The 18750-nt window shown below is 40.8% G+C and overlaps 2 protein-coding genes across 12 annotated transcripts in view; both read right to left on the bottom strand.

The window, feature by feature from the left end:
• Positions 1 to 397: 397 nt before the first annotated feature.
• Positions 398 to 7146, bottom strand: KCTD7 (potassium channel tetramerization domain containing 7). The gene is made up of 5 exons (XM_032200939.1): positions 6880 to 7146; positions 5958 to 6127; positions 3581 to 3759; positions 2684 to 3056; positions 398 to 1631 (listed from the first exon to the last, which is right to left on the bottom strand). The coding sequence occupies exons 1-5, from the start codon at positions 7021 to 7023 to the stop codon at positions 1580 to 1582; spliced, it is 918 nt and encodes a 305-aa protein (XP_032056830.1). The 5' UTR covers positions 7024 to 7146; the 3' UTR covers positions 398 to 1579.
• Positions 7147 to 12492: 5346 nt separating this feature from the next.
• Positions 12493 to 18750, bottom strand: part of TPST1 (tyrosylprotein sulfotransferase 1) — a 34993-nt gene continuing 28735 nt past the window's right edge. For 8 of the 11 annotated variants that reach the window (XM_032200879.1, XM_032200876.1, XM_032200883.1 and 5 more), the window contains exons 4-6: positions 16156 to 16206; positions 14550 to 14625; positions 13507 to 13554 (exon numbers count right to left, since the gene is read on the bottom strand). In XM_032200879.1, the coding sequence (XP_032056770.1) occupies positions 14581 to 14625; positions 16156 to 16206 (96 nt within the window). In that variant the 3' untranslated portion in view covers positions 13507 to 13554; positions 14550 to 14580. Of the gene's footprint in view, positions 12508 to 13506; positions 13555 to 14549; positions 14626 to 16155; positions 16207 to 18750 lie in introns of those variants that run through there. The other 3 variants (XR_004254091.1, XM_032200885.1, XM_032200886.1) reach the window with 3 other exon arrangements.

Here is an 18750-nt window from a genome sequence, read left to right as displayed (position 1 = left end):
AAGTCAATAACATTATATAAACCAGTTATTAGATTATACTCCCCTGACATCTGCCTGCACAACTCTTCTGTTTCTGTCAAAAAACAAATACATATTAGGCAATATAATCTAAACCATTGTAAACAAAGACTGCTTAGAACAAGTGTAGTCACTAACAATATTGTTAATTTGTACAAATCACAACACGCAGAATGTATGTGCTAAGTGAAAGCATGTTGGCTCAAATCCATGCTTTCTTTTGATATTGCACAATGTTTTCTGTCTTCTGGAGGACATGAAGGATGAAAGTTTCAACTGATACAGACCAAGATTTTTATCATTTTGGTTAGGTAGTCTTCCTTTCTTCCACACTTCTTTCAACAATTAGCAGGAAAAAAACATATCAGCGTGTGCATACTAAAAATAGTAAACAATTTAAACAGGGATTTTATTATCATAACTTCTCTATGATAACAGAACAACTCTGCCCTCCAAAAATTCCTACTCTTAAGTCAGACTGTGTTCCATTTCTACTAGTACTGAAATTCAAACCAGAATTACGTCTCCATGTAAATACTTATATGGGAAGTGGCAAAAAATAACAGTAAAATCCCAGTAAAACAGGGATTCTCATCAGGGTCTCTGAATATACTGATGCTGGAAACTCTGAGGTATATAAACAGCCAAAACTTCGTAAGCCTCAGCTGTAAGGTTTTATGTCATTTTATTGGAAATTGTGGTTTGCAATTTAAGACTCCCTGAAATAAAAACAAAACAAAAACAAGCAGAAGCCAGCAGAGTAGCAAAGAAATCATGCAAGCTTCCTCTCAGTTTAGGGAGATTTTATTAGTTAGTTTGACGTGTGATTTTAGGTTATCAAATACAAGTACAGTGACCTGTGACTTGTAACAGAAAGGCCAATATTTAAGAAAACAGTTTAATCCAACTTAAAATAAGATACAAATACACAGACGTGACATTTGCCTTCCTCCCCTTCCTGCCTCCACCCCACTCCCTTTCCAAATTTAAGCTCTGGACCTGAAGCTCAGCACTTGACAACAACCCTAAGTAAACATTTGAAATGAGATCGTTAGAGCTGTGTGTCCTTACCTCAGGGAGAGGATTTAATAAAAATCCCTAAATTAAAAACATAAAAGTGTGAAGGTTAATTGATGTAAACAATTAGCCTCTTCAAAAATGTTTTTACAAGACAATTTTATGATAAAGTTGTAATAATTATTCTAAAAATTATCTCAGGTAACTGAGAATTTTGATTATTATAATTAACATGTTTCTTAAAAGCATTTTGGTCAGAAGTTTAATTAAACAAAACTGTTGGATTAACTAATCCAACGGAATGTATTAGGCAAACATTAACTTTCCCTCTCTCCTCAAGCTTGTTTTGAGGTCACATCAAGTGGGATCTTTTTGAAAAATACTTGAGTTTTCTGCACCTTCAGATCTTTAGATCTGTATTTCAGTTTTGGACATGAAGTACTTGAACTTCAGGAGATGGCTATTCATAGACAGAACTGCAACAACTACCTTTTAAAAAGAATACGATTCTGCAATGGTTGCCTCCTCCAGTATGGAAAGAAATTTACTTCCCAGCTATTTCTCCATACATCAACCAGTACATTTGAATATGAAGGCTGAAAAAACCAAAAACATGCTGATATTACACCAAGAAGGGTCAACGAGAATGTTGAAAATGAGACTTAATTGTCCAAAGGTGAGGCAAAGGTTAGTACTTGTCATTTGACTAACTCTAGAACAAAGTTTAATATCACAGAATGTAAAAAGAGTCAGTAATAAAATAATATACATTAAATATTCCTCCTACTTCTGCTAATAGGAACATACATATGGAGTTTTCTCATTTACCAAAAGCCTTTGCAAATGACCTGATTCTATAGAGCTTCTTTTTGTAGATACTGTAAACATTTAGAATTTCTAAGGCTAAAAACAGGCACAAGTCTTCCATGAACAGTAATTATTCCTAAAAGCATTAAGGAATATATTCCAAATCTGCTGTTCCTTTTTATAACAATGGAAACAATTGAAATATAGTATTATAATTCACAATGCAGATTCATAATTAAGAAAAAAAAAAAAAGGAAGGAATATAGCTTAATCTTCACAAGTAATAATACATAGGGAATACTCTTTTTTTAAGTTGTCTATTACATCAAAATTACATTTCCAGAATCTCTGTGCTGGATGTTACTCAATTTTATAAAGTGGCAAGTTTAAGTAGTGACTAAAACATTTCTAAGTGGGTAAAATTCAACCACGTTATATCAGCATTAGTAGCACCCCAGGCTTTACAATAACGCAGGTGAGATCTGTTATATCCGTTTTGCAGACTAAGATACTAAAGCCACCTGGTAGGTGGCACATTTTTTTCAGATGTTAGACACTCCTCTCCATAATTTCCATGAGGTGACTTTGTTTTGTGCCTCATTAAGGTACCTGAGCCAACAGTCTTGTTTCAGGCTGGTTTTTAAACATTTCAGAGGTTTCTCAACCTCTGCAACAGGTTCCTCTTTGCTGAACAGCTAAGCATTAGCCAACATTTCAGCAGATTGATTCCAATATACGTTAGCAGCAATGCATTTCCAGAGACACGTTGCAAAAATATTAAAAGCAATCGTCATCCAGAAGTCCCTTCATCCCCTGCACTGCTCTGGGCAAAATAACTCACCACCAAGTGATCTTGAACTCATAGATAGGACGCTTGCAGTAATAGTGATTTATCAGGTGTTTATCACACACCCCAATACACTGATGATCCACAGTTATCCCTCTGTCAGACAGGTCTGTCACAATACAGTGCAGAAGGTCATAAACATCAGCTACAGCCTCCCAAGGTCCAAAAGATACATCTACTTCGCAGTGATGTTCAAAAAGCTTCGTCTCGCTTTCACTTCTTTCAAAACGTAAAGAATTGAAATGGGGGCATTCATAAGGAGTGATGGGCATCTCCTCTTTGAAGACACAAACTTTCAGTTTTGCAAACCTTGCTTTTCTTTGCATAGCTCTAAGCTTTGCTATTTCAATTATCCGTTCCAAATGATCTAAAAAACAATAACAAATTGTAAACAACAATGAAGCACACAGTAAAAGAAAAGCAATGCATTTTTTCCCTGTGAAACATATTACTGCAGTATCTCACGTGTTTTTCTTAGTAGAGTATTAGCAAGTGTAAGCTGCATGCAGCTAGATACATTCTGTATTAATTAAATCAATGTCAGTTATCACGTGAACTCTGTGTCCTTACTATATGCCCAGAATTATTCAATTGCAGGGCCTAGCAGAACAGATGCAGAGGCACAGAAGCCTTCTCGTTCAATAGTAAGCCTTGCATGTTATGACCTAGATCTTGCTCCCTTTTAAGACAGCATAAAAATCCACATCCTCAGATGCAGAAGGAACAAATCTGACGTGGAAACTTCACGGATCTAGATAGCATGAAAGGTACATAAGAAACTCTAAAAATACAATGGAATTGGTTTGAAGGCTGAAAGCAGGCCTGAGAACACCACATATACTACTTAAATCATGCTCGAAGAAAACAGTCAATACTACTTTGTTTATTTACCTTTGTAATATGGCATTAGGCCCAGGAAAGCTTGTCTAACTTTTTCTCCTTTAAGAGGCTGGACATCCTCCAGATAGTCTAGCAATGGTCCTATGGAATAATACTGAGCTTCCTTGTAAACTGACCTCACTCGCTCTCTTGGTGGCAGGTCACCGGATCGCAGAAAGTTAAGTATGTCTCTAAAACAGAGGAAAAAAATACTATTAATTAAGAAGTTTCTGCCAAAACTGTTGTGCGTGGGAAAGGAAACGTATTCATTGTTTACTGAGATAGAAATCCTTTATCTTCAGTAACTGAGTTATATTTCCAGCACACATTTTTAAAAGCATTTGCCATTTCCAAGCCTCCAATTCAAGTATTTTACCTTTTGACTGTTAATGTTAAAGCTCATTCAAAAAAAAAAAACAAAAAAAACACCAAACGAACACCACATTTTAACAAAAAGTTCAAGGTGGAGTAATAGAAGAGGATGCAGTATTTCACAGGAAAGAGATTGTAGTCACTGTATTTCAAAATTATGTCCGTGACATAATAATCTTTCTAATTTTCAAATGCATGGACATTTTATCCCACCCAGAACTAAACTTCTAGCTGAATGGATGCTGCATTTGCAAAGGTGGTGTTCATTTCACAGTATCAGGGCCGTATACATTTGTTTAATCAAAAATAATAATCAGTTAAAAGAGAGAACATTTCCTTTTGGTTCTGCAACACTTAAGCTGCAAGATTTTTAACAGGGAAATAATTTTATAAGCATTAACCAACTATTATTGACCATATCAAGTAAAACAAGTATTGCTGTAATCTTCATTACAATGTCAACAAACACAGCAAGCACTTAACACAGCTTTCTGTTCCTGGTATATTTTGAATTCAGATCAGTAACATCGGAAATGAACTGATTTTCCAGCACTGTCGCAGGAACTTTTACATAGCTAAATGTAAAGAAATAATTATTTTCTAATAACTGCAGTGGCTTAATCTATTTTTGCCTCAAATTAAGGTACAATCCAAACGTGCTTTGAAAATAATTCAATCCTTCTCTGATGAAGAGATTAAGGAAATGTCTACAAAGGAGAAACAAGAAATAGACGTTAAATTGCAAAATGTGCCTTGGGTGAAGATCTTAACCTATGAACATCGCTAACAAAGATAAACATCATTTCCTGCAATCTCACGGGCAATCTTACAAGTAGAGTATTAGTAAGATCAGGGTTAATTTAGCTAAAGCTACACAAATGCTACAAAGTTTCAAAACAAATCCTGAAAGTGAAGGAATATGGCATAGCAAGGAAAAAATAATTTAAAAAGATCTTTAAGCCATGTTCATTTTTTTTTTCCTCAGTCACATTTTAATATAATGTATTTTTGAAGAGCTCCAAAGGTAAGTTATTCACTTACCAAAAAGCACATATACTTTGACGACTTTCTTCTTGGGAAGTTGAAACCCATCAGAGGCACAGACACTGTGTTAGCTGTCCATTTATACTTTCAGAAATGCATTAGTTAAAGCCAAACAATACTTCCCCTTGCATATTCTCGTTCAGGGGAAATCCAGCACTTACGGATGTGGCTAACTGTATTCAAAATGAGCAGTATAATATACCTAGAGGCAACAGTCTGATAAGCAAAACATGAATTTGACTAAGTTCAGATACATGGTAAGAATTAGAAACAACCCAAAATATGATTTAAAGGCATAGCACACACAAAAAAAGATCTTAATATAATGGGAATTTTATAGGAAGTGAAATACTCCTCTAATCATTGCAATTTTAATAGAGTAGACTAGTTTAAACCAGTCAGGCATCTAAATTGGAGAATTTCTGGACAACGTGTCTTCTTAACACATGACTGCACAGCTTGACTTGGATTAATATCCACAAATACCCTATTAAACACAGAAAACATCATTCTTTTAATAGCGTAAGTAACCTAGATGCATCTCCTCCATTTCCTCTTCATCATAAACAATGTAACATTAATTGAAAAGTACTGTTGTACAAAAGAGCTTCATATGGAAGCAATGTCAAATAAATTCTTTTTTAAAACATAAGAATGTTTTGATACATTGAAAGTAGATACTCCAGAGGAGACAGTGCACAAATTCAAAATATTACTTGTTTTCTCTTTCTCCATTGGAAAACTTAAGCCCTTGCGAATGAAATGCATTGTTTCAGTTGTGATATGCTGCAATTCATTTTCTCTTTGAGGTGTTTAGAAGTCAGGGATGCATGCCAGTCACGTTTTCCTAAAGCCTACTTCGCAAATATGATTTAGCTAGAAGAAATAAACATAAAACTTATTTCTCTTTAAAAGTTATTTTCTTTAAGCAACCCCTTGAGAAGCAAAGTGCTGAGGCCACCACCACACATACCCAAAGTAAGTTCCATCTCTGTCTATGAAGTATCTGCCCTCGGCGTCGGTTGGAATATAGTGTCTTCCGCTGAACATAGCCGCCAGCATTGTATCCTCGTAACGTCTCAGCGTTGACAGTCGCGTTGTAAAATGCGTGCCTCCTACATTTAGTGGGACAACTTCTGGAAACTGAAAAAGCAATCACATCATCAGAAACGAGCCCGGAGCGTGCTGCAGACACGTGTAGGCCAAACAGGTGAGAACTTCCACAGGGCACAGCACAGTCTTTGCTGCCGTGACACAATTTGGTCTGACAAGTGCCTCCTTCCTGGCCTGCTGCCACAAAGCAGCGAGGATCAAGGGTTAACACCTTGAATACTTTGGATGGCTGCTGGATGTAATCAGTGAATGGTGTCATTGAGGATGGAAGCCTGAAACATGAATAGCCACTACAATTTTAATACCAGATATTCATTAGGAGTGTGGATGCTTCCTTTTGGCTCTTTTAGGGAAAAAAAAAAACAAGTACAAAACAACCTTCCCTCCCTCTTCCATAAAAACAAAAGGCAGGGGGCAGAAAACTCCAAGGCCAGCCATGGGACTTGCCCTCAGCTGCTGTGGCCCGGGTTCCTTTGGGCTGAGCACTCGGTGAATCTGCCTTTACCTTGGGCTTACAGCAGGCCCCAAGAACTTCACAGCACACCCCAAGATGCTCCGGCACCGGAATAAAGACCTATCTGCATCTGTCAAGTTCAAACACGGATGGAAATTGGGCGTACCACTGCCAAGGTGCCAGATCAAGCCGCCAGGGGCTTCAAGGATTGAGGAATTAACGGGAACGGCACCGGGCAGGCAGGGACACGAGGAAATCCCGGAGAATTTGGGCTGTGGGTGCCGCAGCCCCGGGCCCACCGGGGGGCTGGGAGCCCCGGAGCCCTTACCTGCTGCGGCAGCAGCGGCAGCGCTTCTCCCGCCTGGGTTGCGGTGGGGGTGGCCGGCTCCTGGAACTCATCCTCCGCCTCCGAGCTCGACATGGCCTCATCCGGGTCTCGGCTGGCTCTGCCCTGCCCTGTGACAACCACCATCCCGCTGGCTGCGGCTCGGCGGGAGCGGACGGGACGTGCACCGGGCTGAACGGGAGCCGGGAGGCTCAGGGAGGGCCGAGGGGAAGGGCCCGAGGAGCGGCGGCCGCACGGAGCATCCCGGGGGGGGGGACACGGCCGGGGGATGGGGGGGGGCGGCTGCGGGCCCTGAGGCGACGCGAGCCGGGCCCCGAGCGCTGCGCCCGCCGCCCGCCGCCCCGCCAGCCCCACACGGCCCCGCGACCGGCCCCCATTGGCTCCGCCGCCTTCGGGCCGCGCGATGCGATTGGTTGAGGGGGAAGAGGGAGGCCCGCCCACCGGCTGTGATTGGGTAAAGGAGGCGGGGGCAGCGGGGGCGCACCTCCCTGCGGCGGCGCGCCCCCGGGCGGCGGGGCCGGGCCCTCCCCGGGGCACCCCCCCCCCTCAGGGGCGCCTCCCCCCCCTCCGCCCGTTCCCTCCTTCACCTCACTGCAAAAGTGGACATAAAACGTTAACAGCTGGGTGAATGGCAGAGGAAAGGGTCCTGGGCGCTGCTGGGTGCCGCGTTCAGCTTTGGGTCCCTCACTACAAGGGCATCGAGGCCCTGGAGCGCGTCCAGAGAAGGGCTACGAGGCTGGGGAAGGTTCTGGGACACAAGTCCTGTGAGGAGCGGCTGAGGGCACTGGGGGGGTTTGGGCTGGAGAAGGGGAGGCTCAGGGCAAACCTCATTGCTCTCTGCAACTGCCTGAAAGGAAGGGGTGGGGAGCTGGGGGTCGGCCTCTTCTCACAGGTAACCAGTGATAGGACCAGAGGGAATGGCCTCAGGTTGTGCCAGGGGAGGTTCAGGTTGGAAACAAGGAGACATTTCTGCTCAGGAAGAGCAGTCAGGCACTGGGATGGGTTGCCCAGGGAGGTGGTGGAGTCACTGTCACTGGGGGTGTTCAAGGGGAAGGTTGGACATGGTGCTTGGGGATAGGGTTTAGTGGGTGACATTGGTGGTAGGGGGATGGTCAGACCAGCTGACTGTAAAGGTCTTTTCCAACCTTAACGATTATATTATTCTGTTATTCTATGAGATATCGTGCCTGCTTCTATCTGCTAATGCAGTCACTGCCTCTCACTGGAAAAGCTGCAGGTCCCCGATGGACCCAGACAGAGAAGGGCTGTGCCTGCCTACAGAAGCTCTTCAGGGCTAACCCCAGTCTGCGGGAATGGTTGGAGCCTTCTTGCACTGCAGTTTGGAGGTGAATGCCACATCCTGTTCAACACCCTAATCAACACAGGGAAGCAGGTTCAGTGCTTTTCAATTGCTTGGTTAGAGGCATTGTCTCAGCTCAAGGTAGGTGTTTAGTTTTTCTCTGCAGCTCAAAAATTGCGTTTCTCAACACCCTCACCACACTAACAGTTTTAATGCTTGCCCTGAAACACTATTTATTCTGACGTCATCAGTTATCAAAACAAGTCAACCACGCCTTGCAAAGATAAAAAGGAATACACAACATAAATAAAAGATTATTTATATACAGACTACTTTAAGGAAGTAAACAAGTTATCATTAAAAAGCAGCTTATAGAAGCTTAATTTCTAAGGTGCACAGTCAAAATTGAGTGTGACCCTAATGTGAACGTATTATTTATCATGCTGTTACCTGAAACTAGTGCTTCAACTGCTGTATTTTCCCTACCCTTAAGAATATTCAAAAGAACTCAAAGCTGGCAAAAATGTGATCTTCAGTTGTCCACATTTTTTTCAAGAATCTCTCCTAGCTTTCACGTAAATGGAGCATAGTCTGCATAAACAAAATGAGACTCCATTAAGTATATGAGAATCACAGACCACAGAATGAGTTTTGGGGTTTCTACATTGGGCACTGCACCAGAACGGTCGTCCTTCCCAGCACAAGTAGAGGTCTGAGAGAAAGAAATGCTTCCCCTTTCATAATCCTCCTTCAGCGAGACACCAGGTTTTGGAAATAAAACATTGAAAGAGGATAGGTTAATGAGGTCATCAACAATAACCTTTCCCATTGGAGCTTTCACACAAAACAATCTCCTTAATAGTGAGGTTCAGAATATAAGATCTCAGCCCACAATTAGTGCAGGATTTTATGAATAAGACTTGTGACAATAATATGAAGATTGATCATTGACAAGTTTAACCTGTTTTTAATGGTCATCAAAGGATCACTGAAGTTCCTCTCAGGGTTTGCCTCGCTTCTTACTCATCCACAGACACAGGCTAGTGAATGCTCACTGGACCAGTCAGTCTAAAAGAGAAACAAACTACTCCCTGGCCAGTTTTCTGACATAAAATCTTCATCATTTTGTGAAGAATATGCATTCATCTGAATATCCTTTCCTTTCTACTTAGGGCATATGTGATAAGTAACCAGTCACAAAAATATTTCTCTATTACATCTCATTAAAGTTTTCTTTTGTTTATTTAAACCAAATAAATGGGTCAATTTAATTTTCAAATACATCTAGGGCCAGACCAACAGATAATTAATAAGAAAGCATCACCAACAAACAAAAAGATTTCTAAATCAAATATTTAATTGAACCTATGTCAGCACCACCCAACTCTGCCAGAAATACCTCCTTCCAGTTTACAAGCTGCTTGTCCTTCAAATGGCACAGATCACTTCCTTAAGCTTTGTTTATTGACTACTCAGACACTGCTTCAAAAACACACGCCAGAGAAAGCTCACTCAATGAACTGGACCTGCAAGTTCCGCTTCATTCCCTAGGGAATAACAGCAACCCTGCGCTGGGTTCTACTTCATGCTGAGACTGAAAAAAGCTTTTAAAGCACTGCTGTTCCCTCAGCTTTTCCATATTGGTTTAAGCAGCTTTCTCCTAAACACCTTCTGAAGTTACACTGCTGTTGGCAACATTATGCGTGTATAAAGAAGTGACATAATTCCACGCTCAAAGTCTGTCCCAGTGTAGTGATCTCTGAATCCGTCACAAGAGATCTGGTAACCTACATGAGCTGCTATTCAAAGCCAGCTCACGGGAACACTGGGGAGACACCAACCTGGCTGCCAGGGAACCTCCCTCATCTCCAGGAGAACCTGGGTCCCTGTGAGGATAGAGAATGAGACAGGACCTCTGCTCTCTACGATTTTTTTTTAAGAGACTCAGATGATCAAAGCCTTGCGTGAGCAAAGCAGGAAGAGACAGGACATCCAGTTACAGCAATCCTAATAAATCTGCGTAACAACAGCAAAGAAACATTCTGAAACAGGGCAGGAATCCCTGGGCTGCAGTAAACTGTGTTGTAAATCTGATTGTAAAACTCTGCGCCAGCTTAGCACATCTAGTCATGCCCAAACGACAACAAAAATTACGCTGAAGGCACGCTGTAAATTCGGTACCTGGCCATGCAGAGCAGCCTAAAAGCAAGGATGTGGTATGGGAGGATATGATAGGAAACCTCACCAACAGCAACCTTCTGAAGGGGGAAAACAGGGCAGAAGAGAGGCCTAACAGAGGTCCCAGCACTACCTGCAGGTGAAGGCCACACAGCCTGTGTTTGTCCACAGCAACTGCTGCGTTTTTGTGCAGAATCGTGAGGCAACAGCAAGCTTTTAGGGTCTTTTTACAGGACTGATGTAAGGTGGCTCCATCCGCTGTTACGGGCAAGGCAGAGCTGTCCCAAGAGAGTTTGGAAATGAAGCCAGGCACATTGATAAGCCTGGTGCTCAGCCAATTAAGTATTAATTAAGCAGCTAGCTGCCAGCTCTGGGCTCAGCACCACGCCATGTCCTGCAAAGCACCAAGGGGCTCACCCTTGCTGCAGCTCCCTCCCCTCAGCTCCCCTCTCCCCCGCTCTTTTCCAGCGCTCCGCCGCCCCCCACACCGAATATTTCCCTCAGGAGTATTAAAAATAGAGGTGTTAAATCCCTGCAGGATGCAGGGATCCGCGGCTGTTCCGCCTGAAGGCGTTGAGGAGAACACGAAGACGAGGCGACCGCACGGCCCGGCCTCAGCCCCGGCTCCCCAGTTCCCCCTGGCGGCTCCGTGGCGGGGCTGCGGGGAGGTCCCTGCCGCCGCCACCGGGAGAGGAAGGGGTCCAAACCTCAGCGGGGACCCCGAGGAGAAGGGACCCGAGCCCTCGACACCATCGGGGGGCAGCGAGGCCCCGTCGCCGCCTCACGGAGCGCCCGGGCCGGGCCTGGGGCTGCAGCGCTCCCGGCCGCCTCAGGCGGCTGCACGGAGAGGCCATTGCTCCGTGTGGGCACCAGGGGATGCTCCCGCTTCGTTTTTGGGGCCCTGATCGAGCAAATCTGCTGTTTTCACATTTGGTGATCAGTTGGGTAACTCTAAAGAGGATTCAGTTCCTGAAGGCACCTAAAAAAGCCTTCGTCTGCTGCTGATTTACACTTCGGCGATCTCAAGGGAACAAAGGAAACAGAAGGAAAACGACTGTTTCAAATCATGAGGCAGAAATCGTGTAAATTTAGAAGCATTTTGGAAAAAAAAGGCTGCTTGTGAAACCAGTGGATAACCCCGAGGCCATCTTTGGGCCATACATGGGGTTAGAAAACAAGACCAAAGCAAACAGAAAACAAAACAAAACACAGACTTACTTGAGTAAGCATCTTCCCAAGCAGCTGACAGATCCTCAGAGCTTTAGGACACAAATTCCACCGCACTGCTTTAGGAATAGGCAGGGGCATTTTCCAGAAGTGATTTCCTCACCATTGCCGCCTGCCTGAAAGCTACCTACTTCTCCCTGTAGCAAACACATTTCGTGTTACTGTTTCTGTACCTCACAGTAGGATACCTACCCCAATTCCTTTTTGTATCATTGCCCAGCTGCTAAAAGCAAACAAAATCCATTCAGCGGCAAATCTTAAAGAGATCAACAGCCAGGGTATTAAATTATAACTTTCAAGTAATCCAATATCTTCAATTATTTCAATCTTAACTCAGAGGCAAAAACATTAATAAAAAAAATCACATTTAAAGCATTTATTTTGAAAAATAAAATACAAAAGATCATTGAATTGTAATTGTACATGTAATTTATCAACTTTTTTAAATAAAAAGATATTTAACAATTTCCACGTCAATAAGACAAATAACTGTTCCACCAAAAATCCTTAGGACAAGCACAGACCACTTCTGAAAGTTTCATACATTTAAAACCAAACTGCTAAAGGGAAAAGAAAAAAAAAAAAAAAAAGGCCTTTGAAGAAGACTGAGGTTTGGAATTAAGAAGACAGAATATCAATTTCAAAGACAGGCATTGTGTTGCAGTTTTTAAAACCTTAAAAATAGTTGTGTAAGTGTAATACAATTCTACAATAACATCTGTGATTTTTTTTTTAAACAGGTTTACATGCGCTCACAACAACAAAATCTTGACCAAAAAGAAAAGAACATGAAAGAAATGGGGGAGAAAATTCTGAAAAAAGCAGGCCATGAGCTGTACATCTCACTGATCGCAGTGGGACAGTCCTTATAACATCACTTCCATTGAAAAGGCAGCAGTCTTTTTCTAAAGAGAAAGGAAAATAGTTATATTTGAGCATTTAATGTAGTATTGTTTTTATCCTTTATAACATCTTGCATTTACAAAAATACTGCATAATTACGAGCAATCACTGCCACCTCAGTGTGTGAAAAGTTACTGTCAAGACTATCAATTTCAGAATGAATGTCTGCACTCAATCTTTGAAAAACACTTCTATCCATTATTTCTAATTGGTATGATGCTTTTGGCTATATTTAGGGCTATAGAGAAAGCCATATGCATGACCACACATTGATACCTATATTGGCTGTATTTATGTGGCATCATGGTTTTGGCTATAGAAAAACGCACCCAGATTAAATATTTTTTGATAATACATGGTTGACAAGTAAAAATTGTGGATTAATGCAGTAAAAATCCTGCAACAATCATTAGATAACTACTCGAGAATTTACTGGGTTCCCTGAACAATCTTGCCATTGTTATTTCAACAGCTAAAATATTGACTATGAGATACACAAAAAGCAAACGATACAAGTCAGTCTATGTTTAGCTTTTTCCTCTATCTAAAAGGGCAAATGATTAAAAAAGAGACCATGAAAATTCATCCTTATAGTATTTTGTTAAAATGGCAACCTGAATCTGTTGTGCAAGTATGTTATAGTACTTGTGCAGTACCAAAATGAACAAGAAACCTTGCTGAAGAATATCTGAACGAATAGTGGTTCAGTTTTATGTACTCCTTTCAATGTCAGGCTCAAATGTAGTGTTGACAATTCAGTAGCATAGCAAACACTGCAAACTGTAATGAGCCATGTAGAACTGCACAGTGACTCTTAAACCACAAAAACTACGGTTTGTAGCTCTTACTGAGCACTTACCTCCATGCGATTTTTTTTTTTTTTTTCCAGATTCTGAACCAATATCAGATCTTCATATTTTTCTTACCCAGACTCCTGCATGGGGTTACGTTAGTTTAAAAAGATCACCTTAACTAATGCGTTATGCGTGTGCTTTTATTACCTTCTGTGCAAGAAAGATCCATTTTGTCTTCTATTCCATAGGCTCAGTCTGTTAAGTAAATAATTAAAATAAAATTAGCAATTTTACATTAGGGGAAAAGGTAGCAGCAGCAGCACCCATGCACCATTTAGCTGCTTGGGTTATGCTAATTTTATCTTTAGTATACTTAACTAAAGAATACTTCATCAGAATAATTTTTACCTCCAGCTCCAGTGTTTATAGTTTAAGAAACATTCTCTATTTCACAAAGCTTTGTTTTGCTTTTTGGAATAAATCTGCTGAGAATTAGGTAAACATTGTAGTCATACTAAGCTAATTGTATAAATTCAGCTCTGTAATTTAGGGGAGTACAATTTAGTAACCTCCCCTATCATACGGGTTTCAAGATGCCACCGGCTAGAAATACTGGACCACGTTCTTTTGACATATCACAAGGTAACTGGAAAATACAAAACATAATTTAACTAATGGACACTGTTGGCAGATCGAGGATAATTTATTTGGCTAGCACACCATCATTACACAATGTGCTAAGTTTTTACGATAGCTCATCTCCCTGCATTTTCCAGAAATCTTTATCAGCAGTGTTTAATCTCCTTTTGTTCTGACACACCCTATGCTTGCAGCCATATATGCATATATTTGTCTGTTACATTATAGATAATCTTGAAATAAACACAGTAATTGCATTTGAAAGCATTATGAAATAACTGCAGCACACTTCCTCGATACAATTAGCTAACAATAACTTTTAAGCAGCACACATTTAAATAGTTTTCTTGCCGTTAAGCTGCATAGACATTTTGGCCAGCAGTGAACAATGCTGTGAGCAACAGCACATTTAGCTGCGTGGTGCCAGATTCTTAATGGTTTCTATTAGCTGAGCACAACTTGCAAAGCACGAGCACTAACTGTCCGAAGGGGTGAGAGCACGCAAACATCCAGTAAGAGCGCGAAGCCCACATTAGAGATCACACAAAAGGTTTATCAGAAAGATTTGGTGTCCACAGCAAAAAGTTATATTCTGAAAACATGAAACAGACACTACAGCTATTCAACTTTACTGATCCATGCTCATTTTATCTTGCCACGAGACTTCCTTTCTACTGTCTTCTTGGGCTGGAACAAAAGAAACCAGTTTTCCTTTTTAATAAGCTAATTTTCATTTGAATTGATGGAATAAGTCAAAAAGCCTCGTTTGTGAGTGGTAGGTTCTACTGTGTATTTTTGAATCTCTACATCGAACAAAAAGTCATGCTCAATGAGCCTTTTGCTAATATTTGGGAACCAAAGTCAAGAAAACTTGCACCCACCAGTTTTTTGTTTGTTTTAAGTACAGACACTGCAAACTATTTAACTTTTGATAGGTTACTTACATTTATGTTTTAAGTAAACTTCTGTACTGTTTGTATGATTAAAGACAAGAATTATGTAGAAACAAAGTAACACAAGCACGGTAAATAACTTGTCTGCTTTTAGTCATTGTACAGGATTTTTAGAAACTAGGAGAAAAGCATGGAATCTTTTCCTCTTTTACTTAAAATACTTGCACGTTTGGCTACAGTCATGCTGTAAGTTACCATTTCAGTGTATTGCTCTGCCCAATAATTCTTTTATTTTTAGACAACTCTGCTAAAGTACTCCCCCCCAGAAAGGCTGCATAAAGATCACACGTGGTCAAAATAAGAGATGCTCCTCTCCTGCCCAAAACAGAGCTGCTGAACAGAACAAAATCTAACTAAAGAATGATGGTGGCCTGCAGCTCTTGGAAAAGGAGAAAAAGGCCTTGCAGGAGGCTGAAGGAAGCTCTATGATCAGGACTTTAAAAAACAAAACAAAACAAAAAAACACAACTTAAAATACCAGCAACAACAAAAGTCATGGGTAAGCCAAAAGGCTTGCCCACCCACAGCTCCTACTGAGGTTAATGGGAAGTAAGGGTGCCTCTTGTTCTCCTAAGTTGCAAAGATAAAATAAAGTTCTGGAGGCAAAGAGCCCCTAAAATGTTTTCTCTCCCAATCCACAAAACTATACTCCCATATATGCAGGACAAATTGGAGGAAAATAAAAAAAAACAAATATTTTTCTACTTAGCTTTACTTGAACACACCCTGAGACAGTAACAGTGATGAGCCACTTCCTGTTTTTTCTATCAAAGCACGATGTAAAAAGCACTTTAAACATTTAGTATCAATTATACAGCCTGCAACATTGATTTTTTTTGATTGTTTTGCCAGGTATTGTAGCATTTCTTTTAAAGCGTCTCATTGTTTCTCTGCTATCTATAATCTACTTGCTTTAAACCTTTCAGTGCAAGACAACAAAAGGTAAAGCTTCTCTACAAATAACGAGCTTTGCAATTTGGTCTGCATGACAAAATACAGAGCCAAACTTTCCTCCAGTTTCACAGTAGTCCTCAGACAGCTGGGGTTTATGGGCACCATACTACTAACACTAGAGTTACACACTCAAAAAAGCCTTGGCACAGTTGAGTGCGAGAGCAGGAGTGCTGGAGATTTCATCTTATGGACAAGCTATTCTCTCAAAATCAATCAGAAAATCAAATCTATGAAGAAGTGGCTTACAAAGGTTGTTTTCATACTAACTTGCTGCTATACCCACAAAAAGGAAACTAACTGAATACTGTACCTGTGGCACTTCTTTGAGAAAGTCAGGAAGCTGAAATTCACCTTTATAGACCTGGAAAAATAAAATATGATTTAGTATTCAAAGCTAGCACTCACTATTGTTTGAAATATTGTTTAAGCAAAAATAAACTAGAGTATTCTAGGTTATTAGTATGCAGTAATGCTAAATCAGATCTGCCAGGGAGTCTCCTAAACCGAGTACAACCCATTTGTAAAAGCAAGCTTCACTCGCGAGGTCTGGCAGTCTGAAGTTCTACAGCTTTACGCTCAGTCCCAGGCTTGCTCTTTACTCAACACAGATGGCAACATTTGAAAAAGGTATTTAATATTCCAACTGTGTTTGTATTCAAATGATACAACTCTAACTGGTATTACATTTCAAGCTTGCTCAAATCAATCATTCATTAAGTCCTACATAATTCATTCACTATACTTTTAGAAAAAGATTTTCTACAGAATGATTAAATACGCTGAGGCTGAGTTGTTATAATACATACTTTTGGGGAAGTTTACAAGTAAACAAATCCATTGCATCATATTTCAGCACCTTCAATAAAATAAATTCTGCTTGCACTTTATTACAGTTTACAATTCAGAGACTCCATTTAAAGTCTTCCGAAAGAACTGCTTGTCACGATCCCATGGACTGTCAGAACGATTACCCAACAACCAACTTTCAGTTCCCAAACATTTCACAGTTCAGACACTTGACAAATGTCACAAAATACAAGATATTTTTGATGCTTTCAAGTATTCATCATGTACAAACTTTCATTTATGCAAACGGAAGGATCACACGCGAACAACTGATCCCACCTTACTGTGCTGTCAAAAGAAAGTCCTGTTAGCCTTGAGAAGAGTTTGTGGACACAATGAAAATACAGCCGAAGTCTAGAAAAGCTAAGGTTTAAATTCTATTAAAATGGTCAACACTCGAGGAGAGTCAGCATCTCCTTCCACCCTGTTTAATAGAAATCCATCCCTTTATTTGCATATCTAGCTGCTATAATTCTCTGCTAACAGGAAAGATTATCCACTTGCTTCAAAATTGCAAGACACATAAATAACACTCTAAAACACAGAAACACAGGTGTTTTTTGTTTTTTAAATAGAAGTTTTCCTAAGTGTTTCATGTCAGACCTTGAGTCACTTAGCGGACAAGATCAGACACTTAGCTTCTTTCCTCATAGGATGTAACCACACACCTAAAACCTCTGGCTCTCCAAGAGAACGCAAAGTTGGGTGAAGCTTAACTTCTCCTTTATTACTTTCACGCCCTTCAGTCATTAATACATATTTCTGTATATGAAAAGAAAATAAAAGGGAAGAAGAAAAAAACAGCGGTATACTTTTCAATACTAAATGACATATAAATTAATAGGTTTGTATATGAGTACAGAAGAGTCCCCCTGTGATACTCCATATTCCTACAGATGTGAACAGAAAAACACACCCAGCAATCTCTCATTTTGGCAAAAGAGGTACAAAGCCCTTAATAGCAGGGCTGCTACAAGGTCAAAGCCAACAGCTCTTGTGATTATGAATTTCTCCAGCTGTAGCCTCATTACCAGCCTGACTTCATGACAGTTTGTTATTACCACCATTTCTGATCTTTCAGAGCACAATGTTATTATTGAAACAACACCGTTTGGAGAAAGAGCAAGCAATAAATATTCTCAAATGTACCACGAGCCACACCAAACAAGTGTTTCCACTATCTGACCAATTAGGAAATAAATTGGCAATGCATCATCATCATCTCTCTAGAGGATACTTCTTAAAAGCTGTTTGCTTTTACGATTAAACTGGAATACATTCCAAAGGGGGGAAATACTCTGTGTTATTGATTTTTTTTTCCCCTGACAAAAATAAATAAAATAGGAAGGGTTTTACCATCCTTTCTACTGAACCCAAGAGACCGAACACCCTAGTGTCATGGGTTCTTATGGGGCTATAATCGCATAGAATCAAAACCTACAAACCTTCCAAAACCCTACAAAGCCCTAAAATGGAAATGGAGCTATTTGGAAGCGCCGCCCCAAGCTGCGATGCCTGGTTTGCAAAATGCGTCAAAGGAAATGATTCTGGAACTTGAGGGACCCTTGTTAAAAATATCCATTTTCTCTGCCTCAGCACAAAGAGCATGAGGCCATACTCACCTTGCCAATGTGCTGCAGGCCCAGGACTGCAGCAGAGCCTGCTCAGCACCTCCTGCCTCTGGGACACCTCTCCCCAAAAACAGACCTGCAGCACTGAACTGCAGGACTCGTGTGGAGTGGACTAAAAAGCTGGCAGTTCTTGTTACTCTTTCTCTAGGCTAAACACAGCCAAACAAGCCTTTGCTAAGGCCCGGCATTAGAATAGGAATCTTTATACACACACACACTGCAGAACTCAGGTCCTTTTGATACCCATGGCCTGGATGAAATAGCAAGGCTGACTCAAAACAACAGGGAAAGCTTTTGGTTCGATTCAGACTGGGGTACTGCCATCCCCATGGTAACTTAATGAAGGCCACGCTGGTCAAAAATTCCAGCATGTGGCTTCTTGGAGCCTAGCTATATAATAAATATTTCTAAATGAAGGAGAGGATCTC

This window comes from Aythya fuligula, chromosome 20, assembly GCF_009819795.1.
Source record: "Aythya fuligula isolate bAytFul2 chromosome 20, bAytFul2.pri, whole genome shotgun sequence".
NCBI classification, from domain to species: Eukaryota; Metazoa; Chordata; class Aves; order Anseriformes; family Anatidae; genus Aythya; species Aythya fuligula.
The sequence above is the reverse complement of the archived record's forward strand: the minus strand, read 5'-3'. Positions and strand labels throughout refer to the sequence as shown.

Excerpts from the sequence above, each read along its gene's own strand:
- KCTD7 (XM_032200939.1), bottom strand. The coding sequence starts at position 7,023 with ATGGTGGTTGTCACAGGGCAGGGCAGAGCCAGCCGAGACCCGGATGAG. Across the intron at positions 3,057-3,580 it reads CCTAATGCCATATTACAAAG|ATCATTTGGAACGGATAATT; the intron begins GTAAATAAACAA and ends ATTGTTTTTTAG. Across the intron at positions 1,632-2,683 it reads GAGTTCAAGATCACTTGGTG|CCTTCATATTCAAATGTACT; the intron begins GTGAGTTATTTT and ends TGGTTTTTTCAG.